Below are 22,147 nucleotides of genomic sequence, written 5' to 3' on the forward strand. Positions count from 1 at the left end.
TCAGTGGGGATATGTTGTTGGGTGGTCAGTGGGGATATGTTGTTGGGTGGTCAGTGGGGATATGTTGTTGGGTGGTCAGTGGGGATATGTTGTTGCCTGCAAAGTTTTCACTTGAATGGTTTTTTAAGATATGCAGGGAAGGGGATGAAAGGTGCAATCAGAAAGTAATTCTCGACTAACTGGCAGTTTTGAAGCAGTGACAGTTACAGGACAAAATGGGACATAAAATGCATCATGAAATCACCATGACTCGCACTGGACAGAATGGACATCAGCTCAAAGTGCTTGAAGCACAAAAAGACTTCAGTGTGACAAATTCAAGACGTCCCCACCCTTCCTAGTGCACCTTGTGGGTAATAATAGGACATAACTTGTTTAAATTAATGTGCATTTGAGAATAAGTAATGTTAGAAAGTATCTAGGAATTCAGAATTCAGGAAAATCACAGGTGAGGTTAGAAGCAATGGTCTCCAGTGTCAGGACTCAAGAGTAACATGAAGTCAGTGAGAGTTGTATCTTCTCTGTATCTCAGACCTTATGAGTGGACAAGAGTCTTAGAAATGGAGATGTGTGTGAGGGTCTGTTATGAGAGCTGGTGATGATGTGAATAGTACTGTCAGAATTAAATGCCCATGAATAAAACATAACCCTGTGAGAAGATACAAAGTGGGCAATGGAATGAATGAGGACAGGGAGACTGCAGGGTGAGCATAAGGGGAGCAGTGGAGCCTTCCTCAGCCATTTGCTCAAGTATCGAGGTCCTCGGAACAACCCAAATTCTACCTTGAATGGCACAGTTCATTGTATTAGTCAGGGTTCTCTAGAGTCACAGAACTTATAGATAGTCTATATAGTAAAGGAATTTATTGATGACTTACAGTCTGCAGTCCAATTCCCAACAATGGTTCAGTAGTAGCTGTGAATGGAAGTCCAAGGAGCTAGCAGTTGCTCAGTCCCACACAGCAAGCAGGCAAAAGAGCGAGAACCAGACTCCCTTCTTCCAATGTCCTTATATGGTCTCCAGCAGATGGTGTAGCCCAGCTTAAAGGTGTGTGCCACCACACCTTTAATCCCAGATGACCTTAAGCTCCCTGTCCTAATCTTCTGGAATCAATCTCCACTGTGTCTCAAGATCTCCAAACCAAGATCCAGATCAGAAACTTCTATCTCACAGCCTCCAGATTAGGGTCACTGGTGAGCCTTCCAATTCTGGATTGTAGTTCATTCCAAATATAGTCAAGTTGACAGCCAGGAATAGCCACTACAGTTCATAAATCTTGCAACTTGGCATATTTGAAATTACATGTGTGTATATATTCTGTTGTGCAGAAATTAGATGTAAGTGTTCTACAGTTAATGAAAATTGCTGAATTTATATTTTTACATAGCCTGAGCAATTTGTTTTTCTCATCTCAATAGTTTTCAAATCCTTTAGAATAAATAAGACAAATTTTCCTGATGCATGTAAATTGAATCCTGTGTGTGACTTCCCACATATTTGGGTCTTATGTTGTATGCACTGGAAAACTGTTGTAAATTAGGAATTTGCATAGCTAGTTTAAGTCTCTGAAAGATTACTTTGATATTGTATGAAACAGGTTTTTTAAGCATTTGTCTGAGGGATGCTGTGTCTAAAATAGGTGTCAAAAGAGGTGACTGGTTTAGTTAAAGCTGAAGATTTTGTTTCTAGACTGGATTAGGACTAGAGGGAGAAAAATAAAAGAACCATTGAGAATATCTCCTGAGTTTTGGGCCTGATCCTGTCCTGACGTGACAGGAAATGAGAGAAGGAAAAGGTGCTTTTATAGGGGGTACGTGTAGAATGGCTGGGGAGCCCTGCAGTCAGCCATGTGTTGGGGTGCCTGTTAGACACTCAAACAGATAGGGCAGAATAGCTGGGGAGCCCTGCAGTCTGTCTCAGCCAAGTGGTGAGGGACCCATTAGATACTGAAACAGATCTGAGCTCCAGGGAGCTCCCAAGGTTAGCAATAAACATTTGCTATTCAGGTGCACATGGAAAGATTTTTAAGCTTTGGAAGAGGTCAGTAGAGAAGAGATGATGGACACAAGCCTTCTTTGGACAAATACCCAAAAGGAAATCTCGTATAGTCACTGCTTATCCCCAGGAAAGCTTTAGGAGAGGATATGCCTCAGCTTACTGGACAAGTATTTTTTGTTCAGTGCTGTGTTAGAGTATGAAAGTGCTTCAGTACATCAGCACAAGTCTCCCTGTCATGGAGCTTTGTACCACAGAGTGAGCACAATGGATATGGAACTACAGACAATATGTCTGATGGTCATATGTGCTATCAGGAGAAGCAAAGAGGAGAATGCTGTGCAGAACAACATAGTGCTGTTTCCACTAATGAGACCAAAGAAGGGCTCACTGTCAGGTCTCATAGCCTAGATACCTGCAGGATGAGAGAACCAGACATTCAGATATCCCAGGAAAGAGCATCACAAAGTAACAGCAGTAAAGACAAGACTTAGAGACAAAGAACACTTTGGCAGGCTTGAGGAACTGCCAGGGGTCAAGTATCTAAAGCAGAGTAGGCCAACGGGAGATGGGAGAAAAAGGGGTCAAAGCAGTGAAGCTTAATTATCAGTGACAGTGGCTTCAGCCTACTGGGGTGTATTGCTTATCTATTGCTGTATAATAACTCTACTTCCAAGTTCAGACGCTAATATGAGAAATAATCTCACAGATTTTTGTGGAGGAGGAGGAGGATGAGGTAGAAATGGGGTGGGGTTGGGGAATTAATGAGTATCCTACTGGGTGGTTCTAGTTCAAGGTCTCTGTCATGACTTATAGTCATCTGGAGGCTAGAACCAAGACCAGAAGTTCTGTTTTACTTCACAGATGTGACTTTCCATTGAAGGCCCCAGTTTCTTGTTCTAAAATCTCTCCACAGGCTATTTGTGTGTCCTTAGGACATGGCATGGCCCAAGAGAGACACCAAGGAGGAATCTATAATGACTTCTGCCTCTTCTTTGACATCACAAATTTTTACTTTTGCTACTTTGCTTTGAATTCTAATTTGGTCTTTGTTTCTGTTTTTCAAGACAGGGTTTCTCTGTGTAGCCTGGCTGTCCTGGAACTCGCACAGTAGACCATGCTGGCCTCAAACTCAGAGATCCACCTGCTTCTGCCTTCCAGATGCTGGGACTAATGTGCTCAACCACTGCCTGATGAATTCTACTAATTTTATTTTATTTATTTTTTGCCATCTTTATAACCCACTGAAGAGACAGGTTAGGTGGTCTCTGTAGAGGGAAAGGGCCAGCCCCACATTTCAAGATCTATAGAGATATAGGAAATATTTTGTTTATAGGAACTGCCTGCTTTAAGAATGGGTAAGATGATGGTGGCTCATAACCATCCGTAACGAGATCTGACACCCTCTTCTGGAGTGTCTGAAGACAGCTACAGTGTACTTACATATAATAAATAAATAAATCTTTAAAAAAAAAAAAAGAATGGGTAAGATGTTAATTCTTGCTTTTTTTTTTCTTAGAAACATTGAAGCTGTGTGCATTAGTTGGAATAGGTTTAATAAGCATTTAGCTGTAGAGCTTGAATTTGAAAGACACATCTTCAGATTAATGCATAATGGAATAATTGGGGACATGCGATTCCTTATTGTAATGTGTAAGACTGGAAATCTGTTTCTGGTATATTGAAAATTTTTACTTGATGTGGAGAAGAATGTGATTGGTTTTTAAAAGAATGATTAAAAACATAATTAATCTCAAAATACTGTTTCAGGAGCCAAATTTAGAAAATATGTGGGCCATTCTGCACATGTCACCAATGTCCGTTGGTCCCACGATTTCCAGTGGGTGTTAAGCACAGGAGGAGCTGATCACTCTGTTTTCCAGTGGAGATTTATCCCAGAAGCAGTCAGTAATGGCGTGTTGGAAACCACATCCCAGGGTAAACAACAGTTGAAACTTTTCTTTTCTTTTCTTTTCTTTTCTTTTCTTTTCTTTTCTTTTCAAGATTTATTTATTTATTATATGTAAGTACACTGTAGCTGTTTTCAGACACCCAGAAGAGGGCATCAGATCTCATTATGGATGGTTGTGAGCCACCACATGGTTGCTGAGATTTGAACTCAGGACCTTCGGAAGAGCAGTCACTGCTCTTAACCATCTCTCCAGCCCCAGTCAGAACTTTTCAGTGTCTTCATTTTTCAGAATAATTTCAAAGAATACTCCTAGTATCTGTTCTGGAGCTAAAGAGATAAGGCGGGTTTTTAAAACCCATTTATATAACGTAAAGAAAACCTTCTGAGGGGCTCAGTAGGTAGGAGCACTTGTTGCTCTTGCAGAAGACCAGGTTTTAGTTCCCAGCACCCACATGGTGGCTCACGACCATTCCCTTCTCCAGCTCCAGGGATTCTGACACCCTCTTCTGACTTCTGAGGGCACCAGGCATACATGTGATATACAAATATACATGTAGGCAAAACATTCATACACATAAAATAAATGTAAAGAAAAGGAAAAATTTTTGGAGATTAGCATAGGTTGGTTCATTGAAAGATTTTGCTTAAACAAGGGTCAGGTTATCAACTGAAGGCTCACACTGGAAATGTGGCCTTTGGGGACAAGGTGAAAGCACACACTTAAGCCCTTAGGGAGACAAGGCAGTGAGTGAGGCAATAAGGAACTTCAGGGTAAAAGATAAGGGAGTAACACACTGCCTACCACATGAAACCAGGCAATTTACAGTGATGTGAGTCAATGTGCTCACCCATGATTCTGTCTGCAATGTCAGCACTTGAGAAGTTAGGATATGGTGTGGTGACATGTGCCTGCAATGTCAGCACTTGAGAAGTTAGGATAGCCTTGGAAATTTAAGGTCATTCCTGGGGTTAGCCTTGGGAGTTCAAGGTCATCCCTAGGGTTAGGCTCTGAAGGTCAAGGTTATTCCTGGGGCTAGCCTCTGGAGGTCAACATATCAGGTTCCAGGCCTGAATTAAATGGAAACTATGACTGAGGCTTTTTCTTTGCTTTGTTAGGGTTGAAGCCGCTACTTGAAGTGCCTTTGTGATCTTTAACATCTCAGCATTTTGTATTCTAATGGGTTCTGTCTCTGCAGAAGGTGGTGCCGACTCCTACAGTGAAGACTCTGACTCAGACTTCTCTGATGTTCCAGAACTGGACTCTGATATCGAGCAAGAAACTCAGATCAATTATGATCGCCAGGTCAGTAAGGAGAGAATGAAAGCCTGGACCCATTAAATTTTAACACTGCCCTGAAAACAAATAGAGCAGAAGAACAGAACGAAAATGCAGCAAAAATAAGAAAAATGTTCATATCTTGCCTTCGGATGCAGGTTAACAGTAACTATTAAGTATTTGAGTAAAGGACTGGAGACACGGCTCCATGGGTAAGAGTGCTGGCTACTCTTCCATAGGACTGGGTTCAACTCCCTGCACCCACATAGTGACTCACAACCATCTCTAACTCCAGTTCGAGGTAACCCAGTATCTTCTCTTACCTCAGCAAGTCCCAGTCATACATGGAGTGCACAGACATGCTTGTAAGAAAAACCCTTTTACACATTAAATTAACTTAGGCATCGGTGGCACAGTCCTAGGACTCCAGGGGCAGAGGTAGGCAAATTTCTGTGGATTTGAGACTTGCCTGGTCTATTTATAGGTAGTTCCAAAACACCCAAGGCTGTCCCAAAGGAAAGAAGGAAGAAATGGTAGTCTGCATAAGAGTTGTTATTTTCATTTCTTACTCAACTTAGACAGCCATTATCTGTTTACTTAAAGTAAACCCAATTACAATGTCTCCAGTAAAAACCTACTTCTATTATAAAAATTGGTAAGTTGAATCCAGTTTGCCTTCCACAAAAATTAACATCATTTTAACAGAAAGAAGGGACTGTTAAAGCAATGCTTCAACGGAATCTTGACAGAGTACCATATCACAATGGTAATTGCTGGAATCTGACTCTTCTCCCCTTCATATAGGTATGGTATTTTTATCCTATAAAAAGTAGAAGTATTTGTATAAGTAACATATGTTTATAGGCCTATAGGTGAAACTACCACATAGCAACTGTCTTCATGTGGCTGATACAAATCTAGGCAGGTTAGTTAAGTGGCTTGTCCACTTCCACATGGCTGCCGTTTTAAGAAAATACTGACCTGAACTTCTCTCTATACACTTCTAATGTGACTCCATATAAGCACCGAATTTGCTGTTTTTATTACTATAGTCATTTCTTCTTAACCCCATGTTGGAAAAGTCAGATTAGTATAAAGACAGTGCAACTGACAGTTCAGATCAACCTCATAATTAGATCACTTTGACTGTGAATCAATAAATGTATTATACAGTATAAAGCACTAAAAAGACTTGGAAGGAAACTGTAACAGTGAAAATATTACATAAATACTGAGCACTATGCCCAGGGAAATGAAGCTTACGTAGACAGCATGAGCTCTGGGAGAGATCCACTTTGTTTTCTTGGAGGGTTTTTCTTTAACATTGCTAGGAAGCTGGCACAGCATGGCTAGTGAGACCAGGCCTTGGGCTTGCTTATTATCTGTGACTTATTTTTCAGTGTTTCCTCATATTGATTTACAATAGTCATGAGTTATTCCTGAAGAGAAACTTTTATTCTGTTTCACTGATGGGAAATTGAGGCCCATGATGCTATAACATATGATCATCTAGGCAGTAGAAATGTCCCAGAATTCAGTGCTCTGAGACAGTCGATGCATTCAGATGAATAATTATCTTTACACTGAGAGGAGTAGTTCATTACATCTAAGACAGATGAAAAAAACCTGCTGACTTCCTTTTTGATGGCTCAGACTATGTCCTAAAAGGAAACTTTATTATAGCTATGTTTCTTCATTTTTCAGTAATATAGTTGTTCAAATTGTTGTGGAAATTTTTCTGACACCAGTGCAAGTGGAAGAGAAATGCCATTAGTGTTATAATTATAAAAAGATAAAGAAATATAAGAATATGTTCTATGGAGGTGTGGTGAGGTATGGGGGAAGGAGGTGTCTCAGTGGACCATGTCAAGGCATCCCTTCTCCCTGAGGGACCAGCCACAGGATGACAGGATAGCATAGAGTAGAGTTTACTCAGGGCATGGGGGTGGGGGGGTGGGGTTAAGAGAGTAGTACAGGCAGAGAAAGGCAGAGGAAGAGTGTAGACAAGTAGAGGTCAGCCAGAACCACATGGGGAAGGGGGGAAAGGAGTTGGGAGAGAGGGGGAGCAAGGGAGCAAGAGGCAAGGGAGAAAAGAGGAGTAGGAGGAAGGAGGGGGCAAGCAGCCCTTTTTATAGGGAGCTAGGCCTACCTGGCTGTTGCCAGGTAACTGTGGGGAGGAGCATAGCTGGCTGTTGCCAGGTAACTGTGGGGGTGGAGTCCAGACAGAATCCTAACATTCCCCGGTTTTGGTTTAGTTAAAAAAGAAAAAAATTAGAAAGAAGTGGTGGTGAAGCAGGAATAGGGTTGTCGTGATATCTGGCTTCTTTACGTTGACACTGGGGTGACGTGTCTCTAGTGAACCTAGAGGAATGGATATGGGAGATGTTTGTCCAGGCTTAGGAGAGCCAACTGGCTGTTTCCTTGCTGTCCAGGGTCTTGGAGCCATCTGAGGATAGGTCAGAAGGAACAAGCAGTAGAAAATGTCTGTGTCTGTGACAGGAGATGGAACATCTGAAGGTTGTATCTCTGGACCTGACCTGGATGTAATAAGTGCCTGGACTTGACAAAATGTTGGAACACATTATTATAGGTAGAGAATAAGATTAAGTACATTTGGGAGAATGAAAATTTTTTTCTTAAGATGTACATTTAAAACCCAGGGGAATCTCACCCTCTGGAATAGGTTAGGCAGATGTACTTATCTGGATGGAGCCTATTTGGTCCATGAGAGGCAGATCTGAGTAGGTTTCTTGTAGCTTATAAGTTTATAAAAATAACAACACGAGTTAGCAACATGAGCAGTCTTTAAGATGAGCCTTTTGTGGAGCAGAAGGAACAAAATTAAAAAGTTGGATCATATAGTGGAATGTTTTATTAGAGTTAGAAAAATTTATAGGAACTCAGATAATGCTAGGACAGTGACACAGCAAGAAGAGGAAATATGAAGGAAGCATTTAACTAATGGAAACTGTGTTTAGGTAGGTAAGGAGATAGCTGTCTACCTGTCAGTGTAGTCAGAAGTCTGGGGAATAAACAAAAATCTAGTAGTTACATTATTTAAAAAATGACAGAGTCCACTAGCCAGCAGTTTTGTGGTCTCTGTGGTAACTTGGGCAGAGTCAGACTGGCTTTCATGTGCAGAAGATGCAAGGCCTTTTCTCTCTGGAATGGATATGGGTGACATGAGAAATGACTTACCTTGGCTTAGCTAAGTCATTTGACTCAGAGTATCTAGTTTTAGCTACTGCGTATTTTAGTGGTTATCATATCACAATTCAGACAGCATCCTGTAACTGTGTAGACCTCATGGGAGAGACTTTTGGAAATTCTGTCTGACGTAAATTTAATAATTAACAAACTTCTGACAGAATTGAGTGCTATATTGGATATAACTGAATAGAATTTAATGACGGTAGTAAAACTCATATTAAGACAAGATAGGAATAAAAACCTTAGGTAACTTTGGCAGGTTGTGTAGGTAGAGAAAAGTACATTGTTGTATTAGCAGAGAGACATATGGCTAGGACCAGAGTAAGAAAGCTGGCAGCAGTGTCATAAGATCGGTGACAGAAAATGAGTTTGTCCAGGTAGGTTCAGGCCTGTGTCACAAACTGAGCATCCAGGCTGTGAGAACAAGCCAGGGGTGTGGGAGCATGGATAGGTAAATGCTTGGGCATAGGGAACGTTTTTAATTTACTAGACTGCTGGCAGTATGTGTGAAGATCTCTTAAAAATATACAATGAAGACATTGCAGCACCCACTGGGGAGTTATTGGATTATTTGTACTGGCATCCTGAGAATAGTTCAATAACCAAAACTTCTAGCCAAGCTAGTGGCCTAGGCCTAGGGGTTTTTTAAAGGGCTGCAAAAGCTGGGGGGATGGAGAAGCTCAAGAGCTGCTTTCAAGGAGTATGGTCACCCAAGAGTCGATGTCCTAACTCATATGTCAGCTGGGAAGTTGGTCATAAGGACAATGGCTGTGAAATGTCAACCCCTAGCCCCCAGAAAAAAGCTGGCCAGGCCGTATCTGGGAAGTTAGAGTCAGCCCTCCTGCTGACTGGAGAAACTCCTTATCAATCAAATGTCAGTGTGTGTGTGTGTGTGTGTGTGTGAGAGAGAGAGAGAGAGAGAGAGAGAGAGAGAGAGAGAGAGAGAGAGAGAGAGAGAGAGAGAGAGAGAGAGAGCTTCTGCAGGCTGGTAGCAGAAAAAGTGGAACTGTGTGGTTGGTTTGGGCCCATTTGACAAAGTCAAATCTAACAGATAGGAACTCTGGCAGGATGTAAGGGGCAGGGACCTACTTTTCAGGCTGAGAAGCGGGCGCAGAGCTAAGGAGCAGAGGGGAAGAGCAGCAAGAGAAAAGAAGAGGACAATTAGGCAACATTAACATGGCTCCAGCCAGTGCTGAGGCTGAAGTGGCTTTAGTTTTCCCAGCCAGCTTTTACACCATTCTAGGTACTAGCAGAGAACAGGGTCAGTTCTTAATCAAAGACAAAGTGATGAACCAAGGCAAAGAACAAAGAGATCACACCAGGAAGTAATCAAACAAAGCAATAAACAAAATCCTCCCCCCAGACCCCCAGTCACTGGGTCTGGGGGCTTATCAGGATGACCAGGACAAAGGGGAAGTCACACCTTCCTTGGCTGAGTTCACCTTGATCCTTGCATCAGCCCAAATGTGAATATTCTTATCTGAGCCTACTTCCTTGAGCCTAGTGGCGAGTACTTGCCAAATTTTTATAAAATTTTTATAAAAGCTCTCTACATTTGTAGGGGGCAGGAAGGGCAGTAAGTAGAGTCAGGCAGGCAGGTAAATCTGGTCTGCAGCAGGTTGTAAGGGAGGGAGGGGAAGGGAAAGTCTAATGCTCAGAGAGCAGTGGCCGGGCCTGAAATTCTCAGCCACAAGAAAGAAACTGTCTCTAAGGAGAGGGAAATCTCACCCAAGGGAGCAAGCTTTAAAACAAGGGCCAGTGAAGAACTGAATGTCTCCCTCCTCAAGGACAACACAGGGGCATCTCCTAGCTCAAGAACTCTCCCCTGGAGCCATGGGGATGGGAAGGGATGGGGGCTTACCAGATACTGGGCTAGGGAGTTCTCTTGTGGCTGAGATGGGAGGTAAACTTGTAGAGATTTTAGATATGACTCACGGCACAATGTTATGATTATAAAAAGATAAAGAAATATAAGAATATGTTCTATGGAGGTGTGGTAAGGTATGGGGGAAGGTGGTGTCTCAGCTGGCCCATGTTGAGGCATCCCTTCTCCTTGAGGGACCACCATTTTATAGTGAGCCAGGCCTACCTGGCTATTGCCAGGTAAATGTGGGGGTGGAGTCCAGACAGAATCCAACAACTAGTGGACTCAAAACAGGACAGTTTTGATGCTGGGTCCAGTTTATATACTCATTTATATCCTAAAAACACGCTGGGGCAGACAGACGATCAAGATTTAACAGAAGCAAACAGCAGTCAGCATGTTACGGGCAATGGTCTCATCCGTTCCTCCAGGTCATTCTGCTCCAGGCAGCAAGTAAAGCCACACTTGACAAATGTGCAGGACAGGCAGTTCTTTCTTTTCTTTTTTCTTTTTTCTTTTTTCTTTTTTCTTTTTTCTTTTTTNTTTTTTTTTTTTTGTTTGTTTGTTTGTTTGTTTTGGTTTTGGTTTTTCGAGACAGGGTTTCTCTGTATAGCCTTGGTTGTCCTGGAACTCACTNTGTAGACCAGGCTGGCCTCGAACTCAGAAATCTGCCTGCCTCTGCCTCCTGAGTGCTGGGATTAAAGGCGTGCACCACCACGCCCAGCTCAGGACAGGCAGTTCTTAAGTAATCAATAAATCAGCATCAAATAACTGGTCTTTTCTGTCTTATTCTACTTAAAGATGAAAATTTTCTGAAGATGAGGAATTACTGATAAATTGGGTTTTTTTTTTTTGCATGTGTTAAAGTATTTTTTGAGAAGCAAACATGAGAAAAGAAAAAAACAGATTTAATTTTTTCATGTACATATAAAATGTAGAAAATACTTTTTTAACAGCAGTCCTTGAGTCTTGGTTGAACTCATAGAGTATTTCAGACTCAGATCTGCAAAATTAAAGGAAGCCAGGAAAGACAGGAAACTACAAAGAAAAAATCTAGAGAGAAAATGACCGAGGAAACTCCCGTTTTGCAAACATCTGAATCGTCAAAGATGTCTTATGGAGTTAAATATATTTGACTAATAATTGTTTTCTTTCTTATTTACTAAAACATCAACTTCATTTATTTTATGGATATAATTACTTAAGGAAGCAGTATCAACCAAGGGGGAGAAAAAATTATTTTACATCTCAGGTATTTGAAAGATTTCATGTTAGTTTTGCTCTATTAGGGAAAGTAATATTGGTCCTAGTTACATAAAACCTACACTGTAGCGAAGTAATGCCAAGACACTGTTTAGAAGCCGAGGGGGACTCTGGGGGGGGGGGGCGGGAGAGGCTATTCACTAAACATTTTTATTGTACTTGTAGGTTTACAAAGAAGATCTACCTCAGCTAAAGCAACAAAGTAAAGAGAAAAACCATGCAGTGCCATTCCTGAAGAGGGAGAAGGCTCCTGAGGATAGCCTGAAACTGCAGTTCATACATGGGTAGGTAGCCTACCTGGGGACCCTGAGTTTCTTCCTCTGTCCCTGCCAATCTTGTCTTCAATCAGTCTTACTACCAGGCCAAAGAGATCCTTCTGTAAAATGCTCTTCTCTCCAGGTTGTACTCATCCAGGCAGTGAGGTCTCAGTGGCTCTGTACAGCATTCCTGAGCAGCACAGATTTGACACGGTTCCGTGCTACTCAGGGCTTTGCCATCACCATGTCCACACGTCTACCCCTCCAGCCCTGGACTATGTTTTTCTAGATCCACCCAAGGACAAGGAATTTCTTCAGATACTTTCTTTTTTCATGTGCACAAGACACCTGGGTATTTTCACTGTCAGCTTAAATGACTGAGAAGAATAAAAATGTACCTGCTACAGTGTAAATACCTCAGTCATTTCAATGTAGCCAACAAAACCCAAATGCTGTGCTTCACTCTCACTATTGTCAACTTTGAACACAAGGATAACTATTTCTATTATTATACTACTTTCCATCTCATAACTTGTCTAAATAAATGTTGTGGAAATCTTCAGGTATGGCATAATACCATCTATAAGAAAATGAAGTCTAGGCATGGAAACCAGTGCTCAGTAGGACACATACATGCTCACAGTACACATGTGCAAATGTATACATATACATACAAATACAAAGTAAAATGTAAAAAGAAAATAATCTAAGACAACATGGCTTGTCTGAAATGAGATATATTCAGCATGTAAAATAAATTTTGGTTTTAAAGATATGGCAGAAAAAAAGGAGACTATCTTACCAAAATGTTTGTATATCTTGATATGATGATTTAAATGCAATGAGTTAAAAGTTCTCAAACAAGTTAATTTTTTTTTTTTTTTGAGACAAAGGCTGACTCTCTAGCCCAGACTCACTTCAAACTTGTAGAATTGTCCTACCTCAGCGTCCCCTGTTAGCTATTTGACTCACATATTTCTGTTGGACAGTACTACTGTTAACCTTTAAAATTCAGTTATTACTGGAAAACTGAGCAAATCAAACATTTATGCTACATATAGATGTATTTAATTGTTAAGAACAGAAAACTTTATTTGGACATTATTTTAGTAAGATGATGGGTATATGTGTAGGTCAGAGAGCAACATCAGCTGTCTTCCCCAGCCGCTTTCCACATTTGTGGCTCTCAACCTTCCTAATGCTGTAACCCTTTAATAAGGTTCCTCAAATTGTGGAGACCCCCAGCCATAAAATTATTTTGCTGTCACTTCATAGCTATAATTTTGCTACTGTTAGGAATCATAATGAGAATATTTTTTGAAGATAGAGGTTTGTTAAAGTGGTTACAACCCACAGGTTGAGAACTGCTGCTCCACATCATGTTTTGAAGAAGAGTCTCTTACTGAGCCTGAAGTTTACTCCATGGCTGCACTGGCTGGCAGTGTCTGTGACCCGTGCCTGGGGTTCAAGCAGCGAGGACTGATCACAGGACATAACTTCTTACATGGGTGCTAGGAATCCAAACTGAGGAACTCATGCTTAAACAGCAAACGTTAACTGATGGAGCCATCTTTCCAACCCATACAGCTTTTCAGTTCAGATATATGTATATATGTTATTTATGGATAAAATGTGGCAGCATTTAACACTGAATCTAGTCCTACTTTTCAGCTATTTTTAAAAGATGAAGGCATTGAACTGATTCTCACAAATAACTAGGAAAAAACAAAATACAAATGTTTTCCAGTTCTCTAAACTCTTCCTATCTTATAGGCTAAAAATAACATTTTAATTTTGATATCATAAAAATGCTAATTCATTGACATTATTTGATACAGTGTCTGTTTAAATCTGTTAAACAAAGACTTAGCACAAGGTTTACAAAAGGATGCACTGTCCAGTAGTGAAGACCATTCACCAGTTACTCACATTACATCCCAGCACTTACTCGGGAGGCAGAGGCGGACAGAGCTTTACAAACGTGAGGCCAGTCTATGTAGCTAAGTCCTAGGACATACAGAGACACATAGTGAGAAAGAAATAAAAGAGTAATTCCTAAGAAAGGAAAACAAAACAAAACAAAACAAAACAGCTATTCCGTTGTATTTGGAATTGTTTGTTTTGGCGCCCTGAAGATGCCATGCCCTTAAGTAACAGTAGGTGGAATACCGCAACGGAGAGCTGGAGTCTCACTCTCTACATGTCACAAGGACTGGATTGCTGATTTGTTGGCTTGGTTTGAAACGGTCTCATGTAGCCCAGTCTGAGGATGACCTTCTGATGTCTCTACCTCTTCCTCCCAAGTGCTAGGACTGAAGGTGGACACTGCTAACTCCCGAACAAGGATTGCTTTTAGCAAAGAACATAGATAGTAGTGGAAGGTCTGCAAGTAGATTCTGTGACAATAATCAGTCTCCATGTGCCTCCACTTACACAGTTTACATCAATACAGTTGCTTTGCCTCAACAATTCCTGCTCTGTTCATGTGCTGTTCCTTCAACCTCTGTGCCTCTTGGACCTGTGCTTCAGTTACAGAGGCTATGACTGTAGAAACAATCTGTTCTACACACAAGCTGGAGAAGTGGTGTACCACATTGCTGCAGTTGCTGTGGTGTACAACAGGCAACAACATGCCCAGAGGCTATACCTGGGGCATGATGATGACATTCTCAGCCTGACCATCCATCCGGTGAAGGACTATGTAGCCACTGGACAGGTGTGTATCTCTCCTCAATGATGAAAACCTAGCAAAAGAGAAGGGGTATTTAGTTTCTCATCCAGTTTACCTGGAATAGAAAAAAAAAAATGTCTTTGGTAGGAACAAGCATAAGACATGAAGGTTCTGAGAACACCAAGGAGGCAGGGGTAGGGCAAAGGCCATGACAGAATAACCACAAAGCATACACTTAAAGAGATGTCTTCAAAAATCCCTAAACAGGGAGCCATGTGCAGGACAAGAATCTGCCAAAACCTAACTGGAGGTCACAATGAGCTTCTTAGAAACTTTAATCCTGTTTCTTCATCTGGAAAATACTGGGCCAGACCAGGTTATTTCCAGGGATCTTCCTAGCTTACAAATAATGTATGCTGCTTTATTTCTGAGTTATGTTTGGCCCTAAGAAGCCATGCTGTTCTCATTGTCATGGGTGCATGGTTAACAGTATTCATCCTGTTATGTAGGTTGGAAGAGATGCTGCTGTTCATGTGTGGGACACTCAGACTCTAAAATGTTTGTCATTACTGAAAGGGCACCATCAGAGAGGAGTGTGTGCTCTGGATTTTTCAGGTAAGTTTTCACTAGTATCATAATATATGAGTCTGTGGCTGATTAAAAACAAACCAACAGCCTCCTACTCATTTGAATTCTGTTTCTGATGAGGTAAGCTCTTTGCATGCCACCTCCCATGAGTCTGGAAGCCACATGTGAATACCTCACCAAGAGAATGGGGCCTTTAATTTGCACATCCTTCCTTGTCACTTTTTTTTCCAATAATTTATTTTTTTTACTAACTTTATATGACAAAAGGAGAATTCCCTCCTCTCCTCCCAACCCTACCCTTACAAATCCCTCCCACCATTACCCCTCCCCTTCTCAGAGAAGGGGAGGCCCTCTTTGGGTACCATCTCACCCTGAAACATCTAGTTCTATCAGGACTAGGCACATCCTCTCCCACTAAGGCCCAACCAGGCTGTCCAGGTAGAGGGAAAGGGGATTCAAAGGCAGGGAATAGAGACTGAGACAATCCCTGCTCCACTGACTGGAACCATATGAAGACCAAGCAGCACATCTACCGCTAATAAGTAGGGGGCCTAGGCCCAGCCCCTGAATCACTTTGGTTGGTGGTTCAGTCTCTGTGAATCTCCTGGGCCCAGGTTAGGTCTTCTTATAGTGTCCTTGATCCCTCTGGCTCCCTCAATCCTCCCCACCCCCAACCCCCAACTCTTCCACAGGATACCTTGAGCTCTGCCTGATCTTTAGCTATAGGTCTCTGCATCTGTTTCCATCTGCTGCTGGATGAAGTCTTTCAGGAGATAGTTATGCTAGGCTCCTGTCTGCAAGCATAGCAGATTATCATTAATAGTGTCAGAGCTTGGCTCTCTCAAGTGGGATAGGTCTCATTGGGACAGTCATTGGTTGGCTTCATTTTTATCCCTGCACATCTTGTAGGCAGCACAGTTTTTAGGTTGAAGATTTTGTGGGTGGGTTGATGTCCTCCTCCTCCATTGGAAGTCCTGTGGCTATAGGAGGTGGTCACTTCAGTCTCCATATCCCCAGCTGCTAGAAGTCTCAGCTAGATTCACCCCTACAGACTGCCCCTGGCCTCCCCTATCCCAGGCCTCCAGCTAGTCTCAGAAATGCCCCCCCTCACCAATTTCCATTCTCACTCTCAGCCCTCTCCCACCCTACCCTCCCCCTGTACCTGATTGCTATCCAGTACCCCTCTCACCCTCTCTCCCACCAAGTTCCTCACTCTATCCACCTCTAATGACTTATTTTGTTTCCCCTTCTGAGTGAAAACCACACATCCTTTCTTGGGCCTACTTTATTACTCAGTTTCTTTGGGTCTGTGGATTATAGCTTTGTTATCCTGCACTTTTTGGCTAATGTCCACTTATAAGTGAGTACATTTCATGGATGTCTTTCTAGGTCTGAGTTACCTCACTCAGAATGATATTCTCAAGTTTCAATACTCTCCTAAGTCGCCATCTGGAGTTCATATGAAACTCTGCATCTGCTTGAATGATGTGAAGTCAGAAACAGCAATTGCTATAGAAAGTCTGAGCTGCAAGCACCTTGCAGTGGTGAAGAACATCACATTTAAGCCAGACATGTTGATTTTCACCTCTAACTATAGCCATTATGAGGCCCAGACAGGAAGGGACTGGAAGCAAGCCAGCACTATACAGTGAGTTCCAGGCCAGCCTGGAATAGAATGTGGGACCCTATTTAGAAAACAAAAATGAGATCAGTTCCACAGATTGTCTCCAAATGAGTAGGAGCTCATTGCTTCTGACTTACACTAGAAAGGGCTAGAAAGAGGGCTACATACCTGCAGAGTGCCTCTTTATAAAAGTGGTTGGAAACAAATTTCCTATTTGGAAAGAAGAATTTCCCAATTAAACTATGAACTCAACACTATAAGAATACTACTTGTAAAAAAAAAAAAAGAAAGAAGAAAGAAGGAAAGAAAGAAAGAAAGAAAGAAAGAAAGAAAGAAAGAAAGAAAGAAAGAAAGAAAGAAAGAAAGAATACTATTTGTAGATGCTGCTGTCTTCAGAGTAAATTTGCTTGAAACTAGATTTATGTAGGGGAAGTCTGTCACAAGGGCTAGAGAGATGACTCCATAGTTAAGAGCACTGGCTGTTATTTTGGAGGACTACAGTTCAATTCCTAGGACCCACATGGCAGCTCATAGCTCTGTCTGTAACTCCAGCTCCATGGGATCCAACCCTTTTCTGGCCTTCACAGGTACCAGGCATTCACAATGCTCTGGACAATGCCTCACTCATAGAGCCCTTGGCAGCTACAGTAAACAGAAAAAGTGGAAGATAGGAAAGAGAGGGAGGGAAAGAAAGAGGGAGAGAATAAGTGAACATGTGTCAGACAATCAGTGGTGCTGGGCTAGGGTTTTTTTAAAGAATGTATTAATGTTGCACTCAGTCTATCCTGCTCATTTCTGGAGTCTTCTGGAAGCACAGTCGTCATCTCTACCATAGATTTCCTTGGGTTAGTTGACTTAGGGCTGTGCCCTTGGATGGAAGTTGATAACATTAGCTTTTCTTGGCAGCATTTCAGCCACTAACCCTCCATGCTTTTTCACCCCTCACTGCAGTGTGCTTCTGTTTCTTTCTGCTCATGTGCTTTATTCAGGGTTTCCATGTGTCAGTTCAAGTCTCGAGGATCGAGATAGGCTTCTCCTCCTCCATCCTGCCTGGCAGAGATAATGTGCCTCTTCTGTCCTGCAGCTCACTGTTGAGAGCTTCCATGGAATCTATTAGGGGCCATGCATTGTCATTACTTGTGCCAGCATCTCTATATCCCACACAGACTGTGGGTTAGGGTGTTGAGGAGAGCCCATCTCTCTCTCCCACAGTATATGTGCTGTAGGTAGAGAATTTAAAGTATGTTATGGATGAATGAACACACAAGGTTTTACTTAATGAGCTTTGTTCTGCTAAACATTGCAAAACATGTTTGGGAGAAAATTGTCTGTTTTCTTAACAACTCCAAGATAAGGCAGTATTTTCTTTTATTAAATTTCAGATTGTTACATACTACAAACTACACGAATATGAATTGCTATGGCATTTCTAAAAGTTTTCCACTAGCTTCTGCAATTATTGAACTAGTAGAAACAATGGTGGACAGTTTATTCTTAAGCCAGTAGACTTGTGTGACAAGAGGAGGCATGCAGTACAAGGAGAAATCACTCAACAGCGCACCTGCCTGTTGTATGCTCAGCTTATACCTCAGTTCACAGTGCATGCAAAGCCTTGGGCTTCCGGAAGAGTTTTGTGCATATTTAAAATGTGTGCCATGCATCCTTGACAAAATAGCAAGATCTAAAAGAAATGAAACTGTTAGCTCCTGTATTGCTGTTTCTCAGACTCCTATGAATATCCTCATTTTTTTTCTTTTTCACCCATAGCCTACTACTGAAATGCGGAACCACCTTTGAGTTAAAATTGACTTTATCTACAGATACATAAGCATATATTGCTTTATAATAATTTAAAACACTTTATTTAAATTTTTTCTTACATATTACATATAATAAATATTATATACTAACTATATTCTCCCTGCCCCATTCTTCATCCTCATCCTTTAGGTCCATCTCTTTGTTCCCCTAGACAATTTTACTTCAATTTCCATTTAATACATATTATAACATATAAATACATGAATATGTCTATAAACTCTAAGAACCACAAAGGAAAAAAAACAAATATTTGTCTTTTTGCAATTGATTTAATTTGCTGTCTATGATAATATCCAGTTTCATACATTTTCCTGCAGACATTCTTCATTATTGCTGAAAAGTTGCATGGCATTTATAAACCACAGTTTTCTTATCCATCCCTTTGTTCCTGGACACCTAGGCTCGGACCATAACTGCTGTGCATAGAACTGCAGTAAACATGAGGTGTGAAGGTGTCTCTGAGTCGGGTAAAGGCAAAGGGGGATTATAGCTCATAGATATACTTCTAGATTTTCTTTTCCTTGTGAGAAATATTCACACTGATTTCCATGGAAGAAACATAAGTAACTGCTTTAGAAGGTTAGCAATGCCCTTGTTAACATAGTGAAATAAATCTAGTAAAGCTTAGAAGTTCATAGGATTAGGAGAATCCCATATATTTTGGTGACATTGAAGATTGATTCAATAAGTGTAGCAAGCAGTTTTACAGTGCCTCATAAAAATTATACCTTAAAATATCAATCATGTAGACTATTAGAATCTCTCAAGTTGGACAAAAATAAGGTAAAGATAATGCCTACAACCAGTTTCCTATGAAAATATGAAATGTATGCTAGCATATAAAGAAAACAGTAATACAACTAGAATTTAATAATTGTTCTAGAACCACTATGGGGTAAAGAAACCAGACTCTTTAGGAGGTATGGAAGATGATTCTGTCAATGATCTTCATCTCCTGCCCATGTTTAAAGAAATGTCTTTGTTTCTATAGATGAGTTGAAACCCTTTTGTTATGTAACTGCTATGATTCTTGTTCTCATACCAGCCCACTTTGTTTCCAAGACAACTTGTTCTATGAGTTCTAGGGTGTGAAGTACTTCAATTTAACTGTCCCCATTTCCCAGATAACAACCACTAAAGGAGAACCCTGGGAAATTGCATTTTGTCTTTGAAGTTAAGTATAGTGTTGGTCTGTAAGAGGCTAGAGAGGAATGTAGTTGGTGGCTTTAGAGAACACCTGAGGTCTATTCAGGAATTTTCACTGGGATCTGTTATGAGTGGTTCAGCACCACAAATGGTTGCCTCCAGATGAATAGGAAAACTGATTGGAAATTTATATGGAAATTTTTGGGGTTAATTTCTATGGTACAGTGTTATAACAATGTAATTGTAGGCTGAGCCTCTGTTCTGCTTCAGTAAGAACTGAGGTAGTTTGGTGACGTCCCACAAGAACTCAGGTCTCCTGGTGGGTCTCTTGGTATTACCCCATTCTTGGTCTTTAGTTCTGTCCCTACTTTTCACTAGTGAAATGACAAGTGTGGACCACCTGTGTAGCATCTGGTGTAGCACCCTCCTCCCTACACCCACCAATAACTGCAGCTGCCCCTCCCATCCTTCAGTTTAAATGTGGAGAGGCAAGTAGTACCAAGAGGCCACAAAATGAAACAGGCTCCCATGAGCAGAAAGCCTGGCCCTGAATGACTGATTAACTGGAAGTAGCAAAAGAGAAAAGTGTCTTCTGCGAAGTAAGTGGCTTGGTTCACACAGTTGTTCAGCTGCCCCTCTTCAGCCATGTAACCAGAGTGCCGACATTATGTGAATGGGTGACCAGAGCCATTTGGTGGACTCATGGCACAATGAGTTATGTGATTGGTGGCCCCAGCTATGTGCCCCACATAACCTGTCTCAACTCCTTGTAGGGGTCTCATGGGAACTTGCCAATAGTACTTTGCATTTTATTAGAAAAACAACCTGTGGTGGGCATATAAAGCAGGCCAGAGTGAAAACAAGACAACACATAAATAGTTATACAATGGGGGATAAATCAATGTATTCTCACTGCTGCTCTAAAGGAAACAAAGATGTGTCTGTAGACATTGCCAAGGAATGCATTTACATTTTCTCATTCAGCTGAGCAGCGCTCTTTAGATTACAGTTGTTTGTGTCCTCGTGTGTATACCACGACACACATGTAGAGGTCAAAGAACAATTATTGAGAGTCAGTTCTCTCCCTTCACCGTGTAAGTCCAAGGGTGGAACTTGGGTTTCAAGACTTAGTGAGTGGCAAGACCTTTACTGCCAGAGTCCTCTCTGAAATCCTTGAACAGCTACTTTGAATTTATTATCACTCCTAGAGAGAATGGGAATCATTTTTGTTTTGTGACAATGCAATGAAATTGCTTCCATGTGGCAGAGAAAAATCAATTAGGAAATGTTCAGCTTAATAAATACTTTCTATCTTAAATGTCAGTCACGTAGTGTTTAAAGCTTCATGGAATGGTGATTTCTAGAGCACATCAGATATTGACTGCTAAGGAAACCTGTGTGCTTTCAATGAGTCCTGGTATATAGGAAGGCTGACTTATAAATGTCTGAATAAGGTTTTTTTTCTTTTTCTAATTTGCCCTTTACTGTTGACATTAACTGCCTTAGAACTATTTTTAGACTATGTCACAACCATCCATAATTAATTCACACTGTGCCTATAAAGACTGAAAAGGACTTAGACTATAAGAATAGGAGAAAAGAACCAACTCACAAGGGACTATAAACAATAGATTTTCAAAGGTAAGGTCAAGTCTCTACAGGGAAAATGGAAACTGGGAGAAAAATTAAAAGATCCCAATTTTATTTCTAAATAGTATGTTTTACAGAAATAGCTTATCTCTACAGTTCTCAAGAAAACTTCCATCCCAGAAAAGCGTAAACTATTGTTGGGATAGAAAGGTCACATAACTGTGCGAGTGAGGTGGGGAGCTCAGAGAAACTCTAAAAAAGCCCCCAGAGCCCCCCCCCAAAAAAATCTATCTGTCTACATTCAGAGCTTCTTCAGAAAATGGGAATTGTAAAAATTGACACTTTAAATGTATGGATCTCACATGCCAAGGTCATATTGACATATCAAGACAGCATTCTTGACACCCTAAGCTTTAGCATGAGTGTGCACTGTTTTCTAAGACACTGTTTAAACATAGTCATATAACAGTACAGTTCCTCTTTCTATTTGTACTACCCATAGGTACATCTTTATCATCCCCATTCTCCTTCACCAGACTACCAACATGTATCCAAACATAGCTTGGTGTAGGATTACAAAACAGGATGTGCTTACTCTGGACCTTAAAAGAATTTATGACCTGAAGGGAGAGGAAAAAAACACCAAAAATAAAATTGCCAAATACTAGAGTTCATTAGCTCAGACACCAAGAGATAAGGAAAGAATGATGGGGTGGGTAGAGAATAGGAGGTGTCTGCTCCAAAATTAAAGCTATAAGAGTAAGGGCATGCATTACTGGTGTATAGTGATTATCTAGTCCTTTAGCACATTGTCAGTGCCTTCAGGTAATATATTCACCTTACATCTTTAAACCCTTGCTGCAGATCTCCCTGGTGGCTGAGGTGGGAATGTCCACATTGTTAAGGTAGATTCCACTTTCCCTTACCCT

General features: G+C 41.1%; 1 protein-coding gene across 1 annotated transcript in view; it reads left to right on the top strand.

Moving 5' to 3' along the window:
- Positions 1-22,147, top strand: part of Eml6 (EMAP like 6) — a 271,194-nt gene that overhangs the window by 172,115 nt on the left and 76,932 nt on the right. Inside the window, exons 12-16 of the mRNA XM_021210974.2 lie at positions 3,767-3,934; positions 5,105-5,211; positions 11,687-11,805; positions 14,308-14,494; positions 14,959-15,064. Coding sequence (XP_021066633.1) covers positions 3,767-3,934; positions 5,105-5,211; positions 11,687-11,805; positions 14,308-14,494; positions 14,959-15,064 — 687 coding nt within the window. The remainder of the gene's footprint in view (positions 1-3,766; positions 3,935-5,104; positions 5,212-11,686; positions 11,806-14,307; positions 14,495-14,958; positions 15,065-22,147) is intronic.

This window comes from Mus pahari, chromosome 13, assembly GCF_900095145.1.
Source record: "Mus pahari chromosome 13, PAHARI_EIJ_v1.1, whole genome shotgun sequence".
NCBI lineage: Eukaryota > Metazoa > Chordata > Mammalia > Rodentia > Muridae > Mus > Mus pahari.